The sequence below is a fragment of the Crinia signifera genome, chromosome 12 (assembly GCF_055691185.1).
Source record: "Crinia signifera chromosome 12, ASM5569118v1, whole genome shotgun sequence".
In the NCBI taxonomy this organism is placed as follows: domain Eukaryota; kingdom Metazoa; phylum Chordata; class Amphibia; order Anura; family Myobatrachidae; genus Crinia; species Crinia signifera.
The window spans coordinates 2,094,135-2,107,534 of NC_139228.1; the positions used below are offsets into that span (position 1 = coordinate 2,094,135).

The window sequence follows — 13,400 nt, forward strand, 5'->3', positions numbered from 1 at the left end:
CGTACATCTGCCCCTAGTGCCAGGTCTCTGCCTACCTCCATCCCTGTACATCTGCCCCTAGTGCCAGGTCTCTGCCTACCTCCATCCCTGTACATCTGCCCCTAGTGCCAGGTCTCTGTGCCTACCTCCATCCCTGTACATCTGCCCCTAGTGCCAGGTCTCTGCCTACCTCCATCCCTGTACATCTGCCCCTAGTGCCAGGTCTCTGTGCCTACCTCCATCCCTGTACATCTGCCCCTAGTGCCAGGTCTCTGTGCCTACCGCCATCCCTGTACATCTGCCCCTAGTGCCAGGTCTCTGTGCCTACCGCCATCCCTGTACATCTGCCCCTAGTGCCAGGTCTCTGTGCCTACCTCCATCCCTGTACATCTGCCCCTAGTGCCAGGTCTCTGTGCCTACCTCCATCCCTGTACATCTGCCCCTAGTGCCAGGTCTCTGTGCCTACCTCCATCCCTGTACATCTGCCCCTAGTGCCAGGTCTCTGTGCCTACCTCCATCCCTGTACATCTGCCCCTAGTGCCAGGTCTCTGCGCCTACCTCCATCCCTGTACATCTGCCCCTAGTGCCAGGGGTCTGCTTACCTCTGTCCCTGTACATCTGCCCCTAGTGCCAGGTCTAGTACAGTGGCTGAAGCCAGTTTGCTGGGTGCTGCAGGTTAGGAGCTAGCAGAGCCATCTGTTCCAGTTCCACCATGTGGAAGGCACGCCACTGGTAAGAGGGCAATGTATCTGGGTCAGGTGCTTGTATATCCAGCTTCCTTATTTGTTGCTGATAACTTCCTAATGGCCGCCTCGTATATGCTGCTGCTACACGGGCTTCACCGTAGAGGTCGATCTTCCGTATCCTATATCTCCCATTACCCTACAGCCTCCAGAAGCTATTCTGCTTTTGCCGGAGAAAGCCCTTTACTCCCAATGGTACTACTAGAGCAGCCAGCTTCCCTCGGACTGAAAGCGATGGGAGGCTTAAGGTGGCCATACATCAGAAAGATATTGTACCCAATCATACAATCTCAATTGATTGTAAAGGTGGCCATACATCAGAAAGATATTGTACCCAATCATACAATCTCAACTGATTGTAAGATGGATTGTATGCAGATTGTGTGCACATCTTATGTACATAATCATACAATCAATCAGCAGATGGATTGTATGACTGATTGTAAGATGGATTGTATGCAGATTGTGTGCACATCTTGTGTACACAATCATGCAGTAGATGGATTGTATGATTGATTGTATGATCGATTGTATGATCGATTGTGTGTAGGTTGTGTGTCCAAAAACCACCAAGGACTGCCGGGGATTTCAAGGGAAATTGTACACAATCATGAGCGCAATCGATCTTAAGATCGATCTTTCTGATGTATGGCCAGCTTTAGATGGATTGTATGCAGATTGTGTGCACATCTTGTGTACACAAATCATACAATCAATCATCAGATGGATTGTATGACTGATTGTATGACTGATTGTATGATGGATTGTATGCAGATTGTGTGCACATCTTGTGTACACAAATCATACAATCAATCATCAGATGGATTGTATGACTGATTGTAAGATGGATTGTATGCAGATTGTGTGCACATCTTGTGTACACAAATCATACAATCAATCATCAGATGGATTGTATGACTGATTGTATGATGGATTGTATGCAGATTGTGTGCACATCTTGTGTACACAAATCATACAATCAATCATCAGATGGATTGTATGACTGATTGTATGATGGATTGTATGCAGATTGTGTGCACATCTTATGTACATAATCATACAGCAGATAGATTGTATGACTGATTGTATGATGGATTGTATGCAGATTGTGTGTACATCTTGTATACACAATCATACAGCAGATGGATTGTATGACTGATTGTATGATGGATTGTGTGTAGATTGTGAGTCCAAAAACCACCAAGGACTGCCGGGGATTTCAAGGGAAATTGTACACAATCATGAGCGCAATCGATCTTAAGATCGATCTTTCTGATGTATGGCCAGCTTTAAGCAGGCTCTTTGCGATCCACGTCCGTCTCCCCCGTCGGGATTTCGGCGCCGGGATTTCGTATGTATTCCGGCTCTTTGGGATGCAGTTAGAATCCCGGCGGTCGGAATCCCAACACTTTCTCCCTCCGTGGGTGTCCACGACACCCATAGAGGGAGAATAAATTAGTGTGCCGACCGTAGCAAGCCTGCAAGGGGGGGGGGCGTGGCGAGCGCAGCAAGCCTGCAAGGGGGGGGCGATTCACGTCCCCCCTTGTCGGGATTTTGAACTCCGGTATTCTGTATGTATTCAGGTTCTTTATAGTATTAGTCAACCATTTCTACTAAGAGTTGTTCATAACTACTAGGTCTTCCATGAGTCCATGTTACACACAGGTCTGTGGGTGGTTATTGGACTATCTCTCAGATGACCACGAGAACTGAAGCCACAAATGAGTGGAATTTGCTTCCATGAAGTTTGTAGTCAGGTCAGTGTGTTGGCCCCCAGGGTCGTACGGTGGACACCAACAAGTGGTCAAGGCAAATTAGTCCTTAACAGAAAACACACAATAAACTCGAAATTCCATTAATTTATTGAATGAATTGACACTGTTGTAAGGTTAGTCTCACACTGAATGAATGTATATTATTATTATTCTATATTATACTCCACCATATCCTTGTTTAGCACAATAGCAGCTATGGATCAGAATGTGACCAATTACAGAATCAATTAATTGCATTATTTATTATCCCTGATGATGTGCATCTGTTGCTGCCATCTTTGTGAGAACGTCAGCCGGGTGCCAGTCTGGTGACTTCGCCATACAGGTCAGCCCTCCGGTGACTCCTAACTGGCATCTCCTGCCGCACGCGGTGCAGATAGGGCAGGTTGATCTCAGCATAGCACAGACCCACCCCATCCTGGCACTGAGCTATGACCACACCCCACGGATCTACCACCATGGCATGGCCAAACGAAGTCCTCCGATGGTTGTGAGTGCCGGTCTGTGCCGCGGCCACCACGTAACACTGGTTCTCTATGGCGCGGGATCGCAGCAGCACCTGCAGGACAGACAGGTAAATCCATTGTACACTGTATAGGCAGAGCCGGCTAATCATTAATTATATGTAACCCTGGGGACTGACCTCCCAGTGGGCCAGCCCTGTAGTGACCGTAAAGGCCGAGGGGTAGGTGAGAATCTCTGCTCCTTCCCGGGATAAGGCCAAAGACATCTCTGGGAACCGCAGGTCATAGCAAACTGCAAGGCCAACCTACAAAAGAGAAGACCAAGTTTATGTAAACAGTAGGGGAAGGGTCTTCCTAGTCGTGTCACAGGTAGTGCAGTCAGATAATGCACAGGGAACCAGGTGTGAGGAAAACCAGTCCATTGTGTAAAGTACAGCTCAGTGCGGCGGCTAGTCTGACCGAGTCCAATAATGGCCGTCACTAGCCACATAGTAGTACTCAGACTATCTGAGGTCTTGTGAAGTCAGTATCCCTCCATACCTTTCCTGCTGGGGTACTGACAGGTGCAACAATCTCGTCTCCAGGGACAGTGAAGCGGCTCTCCTTCAGGGACACCCCACTCAGCAGGTCCACGTCAAACAGGTGGGTTTTACGGTAGACTGATACCATGTGTCCTGCATATAACATATAAAGCAACACATGCAGGGTTTTTTGTGTGTTATTGCAGATTATCCAGAATACAGCATGTTATTCATGGTGTCTGCTGCGTATTGTAACCATTCCCCTCCCCTGTGGAACCTACAGTTGCTGTATTTATAATCAGAGGAGAAAAGATTAGTAGATGATATAACCAGAGAGATTTATTTCTGTTGACCCCCTTGGTGTTGTACAGAGCTGCTCTACAGGTCCTCAGGCAGAGCAGGAATGTGTCATATCAAACTGCAATAGAAATAAACTTTACATCCTGGTGCCATAAATGTGTGCAGGCACCGATGTCAGCCAGGAAGCTGAAGGCAGGACATTAAGTATAAGTTGCCTGAAGTCAAATATCCCATTAAACTATGTAACACAGGGAGCAGAATGATAGACAGGGTTTCTATCTGTGTTCATATCTCTGGATTTACCTGTCTCATCTAGAATCACATGGGAGTTGGAAATCCTCTGATCCTCATCCCAACTGAGTCCTTTCTCATGAAAGCCCCCCAGAGACAGCCAGACCCCGCATTCCCTGACACGTGAAGAAAAATATATGTTTAGCAAGAAAACTTAAAAAAGAAAAACACTGATGAAAATGTCTACAACAGGATTCCAGGTAAGGAAAGTCATCTCTAATGAATCCGTTGGTGCTGTACAGCTGTAAGCCCAGAAGGTGATGCCAAGGTGCTACAGGAGGAGATTGTGGAGTCTGCACATGCAATGGCAGAGAACACCGTACAGACTGTCCTGCGCATCACCCGCCCTGTTTTAGGCATCCCAAGTTGTTTTTGGTGATGTCCTAGTGGACGCTGTAACAAACTGGGCTTCCATGCCACCAATGCAGGACAGAGGGGGAGGAGCTTTCGTTTCAGGCAAATTTAAAGAGCACAAGCTGCTATCACTGCGCTCTATACCCCATCATATTTCCAGTGTCCCCCAATGGATGTTAAAGGAAATCACATGAGCTTACATGCACCCTTCCAGATTCCTAATACACGGTCACATTTTGGTATGGCAAAAAAATTATAATGTGAGCAGTTCTCAGATAACAATTGTTGTCAGGCGTCACCTGGCGAGGTCTCTGTAACGCTGCATGAGTTCCCCATCTAGAGGTTCCGCCAGGCTGAGGGTCTCCTCCGTGCTGCTACCAATGTAATCAAAAGCCTCAGGCAGGAAGACCATGCGGGCGCCCCGAGACGCGGCTTCCCGGATAAGCTGTGAGCACGTGGACAAGTTCTTCTCCTTGCTGGACGTTGAAGTCATCTGACAGGCTGCAATCAGGGGCATGGGAGGACTATGCACGGTGGTCATCTTCCTAATCCTAAAGCTATGCGAGAAGATAGACGTGTCAACCAGTTACACACAAACAACTCATATTTATCACCGGATTCTCTTAGTACCTGCGACAATTGGTCTTACACTGAAAATAATGCTGGTGACTAGCACAGGTAGGTATATACTGTACACTACACATCTAGGGGGAAATGAGATGAGAGATTCAGAAAGTGAGAGATTTGGTAGGAAATCTCCAGGGGTTTTTTTTAAGTGGCAATCATTTACACTGCAACACCAGTTTGATTTTGCAGTGTAAATTATTGCCACTTTTTAAAAAAACCTGGAGATTTCCTACCAAATCTCTCACTTTTTCATCCTATTACATTTCACCCCTAGTGTTCATTGTGGCACCTGCATCTTTCAAACACTGTGCAGTTCCTCTTCCCTGCCTGGGGTGTCTCTCACTGCTGTGGTGCTTCTAGCACAGGTCTGGTCTGCATGTCAGTGCTGAAATACAGACCACACTGTGCTGGAAGCACTCCAGAGAGAGAGAGGTGCATTTACGTAACCAAAGAGTAATATCAGGGTGGTGAGGACCCCTGATGTATTTTCTGTGTGTTTCGTAGCACTCGGATATGCACCCACAGGCAGACAGTCAGGTGTCTGCCAGTACTCCATAAGACTGGCATGAGAGCAAGGAACAGAAGAGAAACAATAGCACATGTACTGAATGAACTCCTAAAATGCACTTTACAAACACACTGGTACTTTATCTCCCTCTGCTTTATCCCTTTCCACTTTATCACTCACTAATATAACCATTTATTAATCATCGGAATTTGCAACCCGATCTGGGTGCAATGTTAGCGCCAAAGATGACATAGATGTGGAAACATTGGCCGGATTTATGTAGCGGTAGGGACTGGTGATGTGCTCACTTCAGTGTCAGGACTTCTGCGCTGTGACTATTGGGAAGGGTTCCAGGACATCCTTTTCCAATGTGTTTATGTGGTGTGCAGCCGGTAGGTAAATCAGGCAGCATCCCCCATAGAAAGCTATGGTTGGAATCAGCTGCCAGTGGGAATGGAGATGGTATTGGACCGTCTACGTACATAAGGTTGGTATTACAAAATTGCAGTAACTTCATGAAAACTGGTGTTCTCATGGAATACACCGCAAATATTTTTTTTAATAAGGGGACCTCCCAAGGCTTAGTACATCTCCCCCAATATCTCTAGTCCCTGAACCAGTGGTGAGGAGGCTTATAATAAACAACAGATCCCAGCAAGCCCTATCAGTTCATGCTGAGACTTGCAGTTCCACAACAACTAGGGATGCACCCCCCTCCCCTGGCTCTTGGGGGTCACTCACAACAAGAGGGAAAGGGGGGTGGGGGTGGGGGGTGCCAGGGGTGCAACCCTGTACAGCTTCCTCAGATATAGGTAGTGTGAACAGGGGTGAGAGTGAGACAGACAGATGACAGAGGCCTCAGCAGTGACGTCACTCATCAGCGCCAGGCGGCGACGCCAACTACGCTTCCCAACCGCTGTCCGCCGCCAGTCATCCAGACAGTTCCAGCCCCGTGCCCTGACTCAAGATGGCGGGGAGGTTGAGGGCGGAAGTGTGAGGCGACTTCCGGTGCGCTAACTGCTGCTGCCCACAGTACCCGCCGCACGCTGAGAACGCCGTGAGCCGTGACTAGTCAGTCAGTGCGGAGCTGGGAGACAAGATGGCGTCTGCGGCGGCGAAGCAGATAGCGGCGGAGCAGGTGCCACATGGGCTCCGTGTAGTGCCCTTATCCTGTTATATGTGTCTCTTATCTCCTGTCATTGTGCTCAGGGCGTGTCCTAGCAGCTGTGTGTCCTCCTACTGTGTTACACACACATCACACACACACATCACATTGTATGTATACACACACACACACACACACTCTCCCTCACATTGTCTGTATGTGTATACAGACACACGCTCTGTATGTATGTATGTATGTATGTGCTATGTATACACACACACACACATACATACATATATGTATACATACAGACTCTCGAACATATAGATCCGGTGATGTCAGCTGCCCGCCCCTGGCACCAACGTCACAGCCTGATTACCATGTGGACACCCATGAAATGCTGGGCATTCCCATGGGCGCGACTATCTGCCTCCGCCCCCCCATCGGCCGCAGCCGGGTCACCATGTCCGCACGCACCCTGCATATGTGCAGAAATGGCCTTGCGGATACTCCCACCATCGCTCCCCGTGCGAATGTTCTGGTCCGTGAGAACATACCAGAATAACCCTCATTGTCTTTATGAGTAATCTATACATACGCACCTATACATATATCACCCCACTGTCAGCCCTCACATCCTGCACCTCAGGATCTATACCTACACATGTTGTCTGTATCTAATTCTATATAGTGGCCCTCTTGTAATGGCATGTAATGTGTGCTATGTGATGTCATGTGCATGGCCAGTATTGTGTGCGCTGTGTGGTTTGTCAGTTCTGATGTCATCACCTCAGTATTGGGGTAGCTGACCCAGAGCCGGAGGTATAATTTGCATGCTCTCTCCCCTGCAGGTGGTCGCCGGGTTCAATCGGCTGAGACAGGAGCAGAGGGGTTTGGCCTCCAAAGAAGCAGAACTTGAGATGGAGCTAAATGAACACACGTGAGTCTGATGAATAGACCAGTAGCACATGCATGTAATGTCCATGTTATTTCCCACCCTGATGCTCCCACCAGCTTTGTGACCAGGGAATAGCGCTGGGTGACGCTACTTCATCATGCACAGTTTATATTCATATATAGGGCAGGAAGCTGCTTCTCGCCTACATTACAACTATAATTTATAATAACAGCGGTAAACATGAATTTCTCTGTCGTCCATCCTGGTGACACAGCTAACCATGGGATTTAGGAGGGTCTATGCTAAGTTGAGAGGCAGGCATCCCAGCATTCCTCAGTTTGTTTTGGGTGCCCACTGGGTACTATGCTGGCGGGCTGCGGCCATTTTTTGTAGAGTAGCTAGGTGTTTGTTATTTTATTAATATTAACTAGTTAGTGCAGATTTCCAGTGTGCAACTGGACTGCACTCTCAGTGTTTATTCACACTGAGAGTGCAGCAGAGGCTGACAGAAGCGTGTCCTGTCGGCTCTCTGTGTGCAGAGGGACGCTGTCTCTCCTCTCTGTACAGTGCTTTAACCTCCAAGAAAGGAGGTTTCCTGGGGTGAGTCCTGAACCGGCTCCCTGCCTAGGGAGGGATCCTGGGGACGGACCCCCCCCCCATGGCGCTGCCATTTTCTGGGCTTTTAGGCAGAAATCCACATCTGGACGCTTCCAAGTGGTCCCGATCTGAGAGGAGACACTGGAGGTAAGGAGAAGCACTTGGCAGTAGCGGCTGAAGGGGGACAGGAGCTAAAAGGCTTCCCTCCCTGCTGAAGCAGAGACTTGGGGGCACATTTATCAAGATCGCATTTACAATGCGATCTGGGCGAAATATTACCACATAGGATCGCATTGTAAAATGTGATCATATCACCTGAATGTATTATCTGCCGGGCACAGGGACAGGGCTTCCGAAAGGAGCCTGTCCCTGCGATGCCGGAAGCTGGGGGGCTCTGCGCAGTTATGCGCTGACACACCCCCCCCCCCCCCCCGCGACCCTGCTGACAGCACTGTAGCTCGGGCAGTGCGATATGTAGCCATAGGCTACAATGGGCTATCGCCATATCAGAATGGCGATAGCCCTGGGTGCGATGCCAGGTTGCCCAATGTTAATACATCGGGCAGCTTCGCATCCCCCATAGAAACCTATGGGGGATGCGGCCGGCGGCCCTGCAGGGGGGGATCGCAGCAGGGATCGGAGATTCCTGCTGCGGTCCCCTTTAATACATTTAGGTGAAACTTAATATTTGTGGTTAACCTCCGAAAATGGATGTTTTCGGGGATTTAGCCGCAAATATTGCTTGATAAATGGGCCCCTTGGTCTCTTCCTACACTCTGTTCTGGTGCCTTTTCTCTCCACACTGCGGAACTGATGGAGGATTTACACTGCAGATCAGAGTGAAAGTTTCTCCTGGGCAGCGCTTCCCCTGGTGACCACTGAGGGTCCATTGCGGCACCGCAGGTTGATAAGTACTGGGTTATATTATTCTGTACAAGCGCCTGACATTGTACACTGCGTGTAGTCATGACAGAAAGGTGTAGTGCTGCTGCTCTGGGGGAGGGCGCGTCTGCCATGTTAATTAACTGCAGGTTTTGTGGTGTTAAATTAACTATTGAACAGATGGATCAGGGGGATTTGTGCCCTTCACGTAAGCCTGTGCCCAGTGGGGCTCAAGCCCAGAGGTGAGCAGCCTAAATCTGCGTGGGCGGCTGCCTTGGGGAGATCTATGAATGCCTTAGTACAGGCTTTGTATAGACAGAGAGATGAGCTTGTTAAGTCTCCTAGGCCTTTTTCCTCCTCTCAACCTTCTGTGGGCTCTATTACCCCATCTCAGGGGGACCCTGCTCTACTGCAGGTGATGCAGGACACAGCTCAGAGTGTCCATAGAATAAACCAAGACCCCTGCAGTGACTTCCCCACAGGCACCCTTTATCTGCACCTCCCCTGCGGACTTTAGAGTCTGAAGATGAAGGGGAATGTACAGAGGATACTTTTTGGGACCAGAGGGAAGAATATGAATCTTCTGTCCCTTGTATTGAAGATTTGATTCTAGTTGTTAAACAGGTTTTGAATCTCTCCGATAAGGATAAAGTTCCAACTCAGAGTGTATTTAAGAACGCAATTACTTTCCCCTTGGATGAGGGCATGATCCCATTGCTGGGAGAGGCATGGAAGACGCCTGATAAAAGGCTTCTTATGCCCAAAAGATTTGCAAACGTATACCATGCCAGAGGAGATTGTGGGAAAGATTCCTCTATTGGATGCAGCCATTGCCAGGTTGTCTAAATCTGCTGCTTTCAAGGACCCCGTGGACAAAAAGATTTAAGGCTGTCTTAAAGCTGTGTTTGAAGGGGTAGGCTTTACCTTACGCCCTGTTATTGCATCTGCTTGGGTATCTAAGGCCATGATGAAGTGGGCTGATGCCTTGAGTAATCAGCTTCAAGCTGATACAGAGGCCTTTGCTTTGGCCCAAAGCTGCCCAGGTACCCGGGGAGGGGGGGGGGACAAGTGTGGGGTCCTAAATACCTTTTCAGACCGCAAAAAAATGGGTCTGAAACTGGTTGGACCCTGCTTTTTTTTATCGTTTCCCAAAAACTTTTTTGGGAAACGGTAAAATCACTCTGCACCTTTCGGACCGCACAGATTACAGTTTTAAAATGGTTAAAATTCTGCAAAATAACGTTTTTTTTTTAATGCTGTCCGAAAGTGGCAAAAGTTCTTACAAAAATCCCTTTTTTGAGTCTGGGTTCTGCTTATCTGATTTTTATATCTTCCACAATTGACGAATTAAAGAAAAAATAGTTTTACCATAAATCGTGGCCGAATTAGTGAGGGGCACATGGGGTCAGTACCCCTGGGCCCCCCTCTATCTAGGGCCCCCTGTGGTTGGCAGGTATTTTTCAAAGAAATAAAATATTTATTTTAGCTAAAGGTTTAGTGCAGGCTTGTCCAACCTGCGGCCCTCCAGATGTGCTAAAACTACACATCCCAGCATGCCTTGCCACAATTTGGCTATAAGGGAATGCTAGAATGGTGGCAATGCATGCTGGGATGTGTAGTTTTAGCACATCTGGAGGGCCGCAGGTTGGACATGCCTGGTTTAGTGCATTGGAGTGGGATAGTGCTGCAGCTTCACCTATCTGCCAATATGACAATGTTAATGGTGCTGAGCATCAGGAGCCCAAGGCACACTGACTGCACAAGTGTGCTGTGCATTACTGGGAGTTGTCTAAGTCTCATGATACTTTGCACAAGAGGTCAGAGGCTGAGAGGCTTGTGCTGAACTCCGATAGGTGGAGCTCATCATATGCTTCTGAGTCCCATGGAGGATAGCAGAAGCAGCGGCGACCTTGTCATGGGAGGGTTTTTAATCAGAGGCAGCGCTGAGCCTGTCAGGGCTCCTACAGAGAAAGGTACAGGGGGACAAACACAGGCTTTTCATGTGGTGTGTGTGTGTGTGTGTATATATATGTGTGTGTGTATGTATGTATGTATGTATGTGTATGTATATATATATATATATATATATATATATATATATATATATATATATATATATATATATATATATATATATATATATATATATATCCCCCCCTGAAGTTACCCATTGACCAAGTTTATATTGCCTTTGTGTTTTGACAATGTAATATTCTCACATGCAGTTTGCGGCCAGTACTGACAAGTGGAAGCGGGGCCCCCTCTCTAACGTGCCCCGGGCTTAGGGCAAAGGCTTAATCTGGCCCTGCCCAAAATAGTTTGCTTTTGTAGTTTATCAGAATGAAAAATTCGAAATTTCCCTATTTTTGCACCTTTCTTGTACGCAAAATAAATCAAACTTTTGTTATGAATTAGAATGACTTTTATTTACAAAAACAAATGTGAAACAAACAACTTCTGTAACAGAATATATAGAAAACAGTTGAGAAATTAATGTTACCTATTTTTTCTGTGATTGTATGCACTTTCTTGTATTAGCCCAAATATAATCCCTCACCATACTCTCATTGTATTGCCCCTTATAACAATGTTTAAAGTCCATCACCTCTTGATGAAGATGTTCTCTTGCTCTTCCGAATAGGCGCCCATGTTCTCTATAAATTGTGTGAACAAGTGAGCGTGTAATATATGCGTGATTGTAATGATCATTGTAAAAGGGACAAAAGCAGGGAGGTATAGATAATAAGGCTTGCTAAATTGCATGATAATGTGTGAGAGTGGGATATGGGATTTAGTATCATTTTGGCATTTGCTGATTATATTTAAAGGTGTATTTTTTAAACAGTGGGTTAGTGACTGGATAGACTGTTAGTGTCTGGACAGACTGCACTCTCAGTGTTGTCACTGATTCCTAGTTAGTGTATAGGGGACACTCTCGGTGATATCACTGGCTCTTAGTGATTGGAATAGGCTGCACTCTCAGTGATATCACTGGCTCTTAGTGACTGGAATAGGCTGCACTCTCAGTGATGTCACTGGCTCTTAGTGACTGGAATAGGCTGCAATCTCAGTGATGTCACTGGCTCTTAGTGACTGGAATAGGCTGCACTCTCAGTGATGTCACTGGCTCTTAGTGACTGGATAGGCTGCACTCTCAGTGATGTCACTGGCTCTTAGTGACTGGAATAGGCTGCAGCGTTATGGAAATTGCCTCAGTACATACATTATTTTGTTAGCTGTGTGTAGGTTACAGGTGCACTGCAGTAAAGTTGTGTATAAAGGGATTTGTATACTTGGTGCAGGTTGGTCATTGAGACCCTGAAAGACGTAGATCCGAGCAGGAAATGTTACCGAATGGTTGGGGGTGTGCTGGTGGAACGAACTGTGAAGGAAGTGCTGCCGGCTCTGGAGAACAACAAGGAGCAGGTGAGTGCCATATCTCCATAACATAATTAATGACCTCCCCTGATATCACTGTACACCCTGGAAACTGCTGCATAACCAGGTGTAGGCCTGGAAAAAATGTGTACGGCCTTCTGGCACTTGTAGTTCTGCAGTAGCTGGCCAGCTCTGTAGAGAAGCAGTGGTCCAGTCACTGGCAGCTAGTGCCAGGTACTCATTCAGAAATGTCCTGTCTGGCATATAATTGTGCATCCTCCCTCCACAGATTAATAAAATAATTCAGTCGCTCAGCACGCAGCTGCGGGACAAAGGGAGGGAACTGAACGAGTTCCGGGAGAAACACAACATCCGCCTCATGGGGGAGGAGGAGAAGCAAACGCCCAAGGAGAATGGAGACGGGTCTGGTGCCAAGCAGAGCACTGCAGGGGTACTGGTGTCTTGATCACCCCACGGCCTCCGTTTTTGCACCTGTTCATTACCCCTCACATTTAAGGACTCCACACTTCAGGCGTTGGGCTAATGTGAGTCAAAGTGGGTGGGACGTCATTCACCTCACATGACCGAAATGGGTGGGAGGGTTGCGATGAATGTGGGCTTTAGGTTACTTATGTGGTCTTTGTTTTTGGTAAATAAAGTATGTGTGTTGTACTGGTTCTGAGGACTTCTGATCTAACAACCATGCTGGGCTGCAGAGCTGACACTTGCCAGCATTTTCTCTTGTCATCTCTGCAATAGGGTTTCAGACTGTGTATTAATATGTAACAAGGAAATTTCCTATACTGTATTTAAATCATTCCTGTGTAGTGCTAGCGGCTCTGCTATGCAAATGAGTTACCTCAGGGGCATTAGTAACTACTGCTATTAGCGCATGCCTGACCAATCAGCTGTTGTGTAACTACACATCCCAGCATGCCCCGACACTGTTTTAGCATTCCCTAATAGCAAAACTGAGGC

General features: G+C 47.4%; 2 protein-coding genes across 3 annotated transcripts; one reads left to right on the forward strand and one right to left on the reverse strand.

Moving 5' to 3' along the window:
* Positions 1 to 2,561: 2,561 nt before the first annotated feature.
* NIT1 (nitrilase 1) lies at positions 2,562 to 6,695 on the reverse strand. 2 transcript variants are annotated; one of them, XM_083166598.1, is made up of 6 exons: positions 6,441 to 6,695; positions 4,727 to 4,984; positions 4,086 to 4,189; positions 3,502 to 3,635; positions 3,141 to 3,266; positions 2,562 to 3,056 (listed from the first exon to the last, which is right to left on the reverse strand). In XM_083166598.1, exons 1-6 carry the CDS (start codon positions 6,494 to 6,496, stop codon positions 2,787 to 2,789), a joined length of 948 nt encoding a protein of 315 aa, XP_083022724.1. In that variant the 5' UTR covers positions 6,497 to 6,695; the 3' UTR covers positions 2,562 to 2,786. The 2 variants fall into 2 exon arrangements, with proteins under 2 accessions (XP_083022724.1, XP_083022723.1); XM_083166597.1 differs by lacking the exon at positions 6,441 to 6,695 and adding an exon at positions 5,871 to 6,387.
* PFDN2 (prefoldin subunit 2) lies at positions 6,515 to 13,099 on the forward strand. Its single transcript, XM_083166602.1, has 4 exons — positions 6,515 to 6,700; positions 7,519 to 7,607; positions 12,347 to 12,470; positions 12,712 to 13,099. Exons 1-4 carry the CDS (start codon positions 6,662 to 6,664, stop codon positions 12,886 to 12,888), a joined length of 429 nt encoding a protein of 142 aa, XP_083022728.1. The 5' UTR covers positions 6,515 to 6,661; the 3' UTR covers positions 12,889 to 13,099.
* Positions 13,100 to 13,400: the final 301 nt, after the last annotated feature.

Bases quoted from the DNA above. Each gene is read 5' to 3' on its own strand.
- NIT1 (XM_083166597.1), bottom strand. From the start codon at position 6,097: ATGAGAACACCAGTTTTCATGAAGTTACTGCAATTTTGTAATACCAAC. The intron at 3,636-4,085 runs GTAAATCCAGAG...TGTTATATGCAG, and splicing joins TGTGATTCTAGATGAGACAG to GACACATGGTATCAGTCTAC. The intron at 3,057-3,140 runs GTCAGTCCCCAG...TCTGTCCTGCAG, and splicing joins CAGGGCTGGCCCACTGGGAG to GTGCTGCTGCGATCCCGCGC.
- PFDN2 (XM_083166602.1), top strand. From the start codon at position 6,662: ATGGCGTCTGCGGCGGCGAAGCAGATAGCGGCGGAGCAG. The intron at 6,701-7,518 runs GTGCCACATGGG...TCTCCCCTGCAG, and splicing joins AGCAGATAGCGGCGGAGCAG to GTGGTCGCCGGGTTCAATCG. The intron at 12,471-12,711 runs GTGAGTGCCATA...CTCCCTCCACAG, and splicing joins TGGAGAACAACAAGGAGCAG to ATTAATAAAATAATTCAGTC.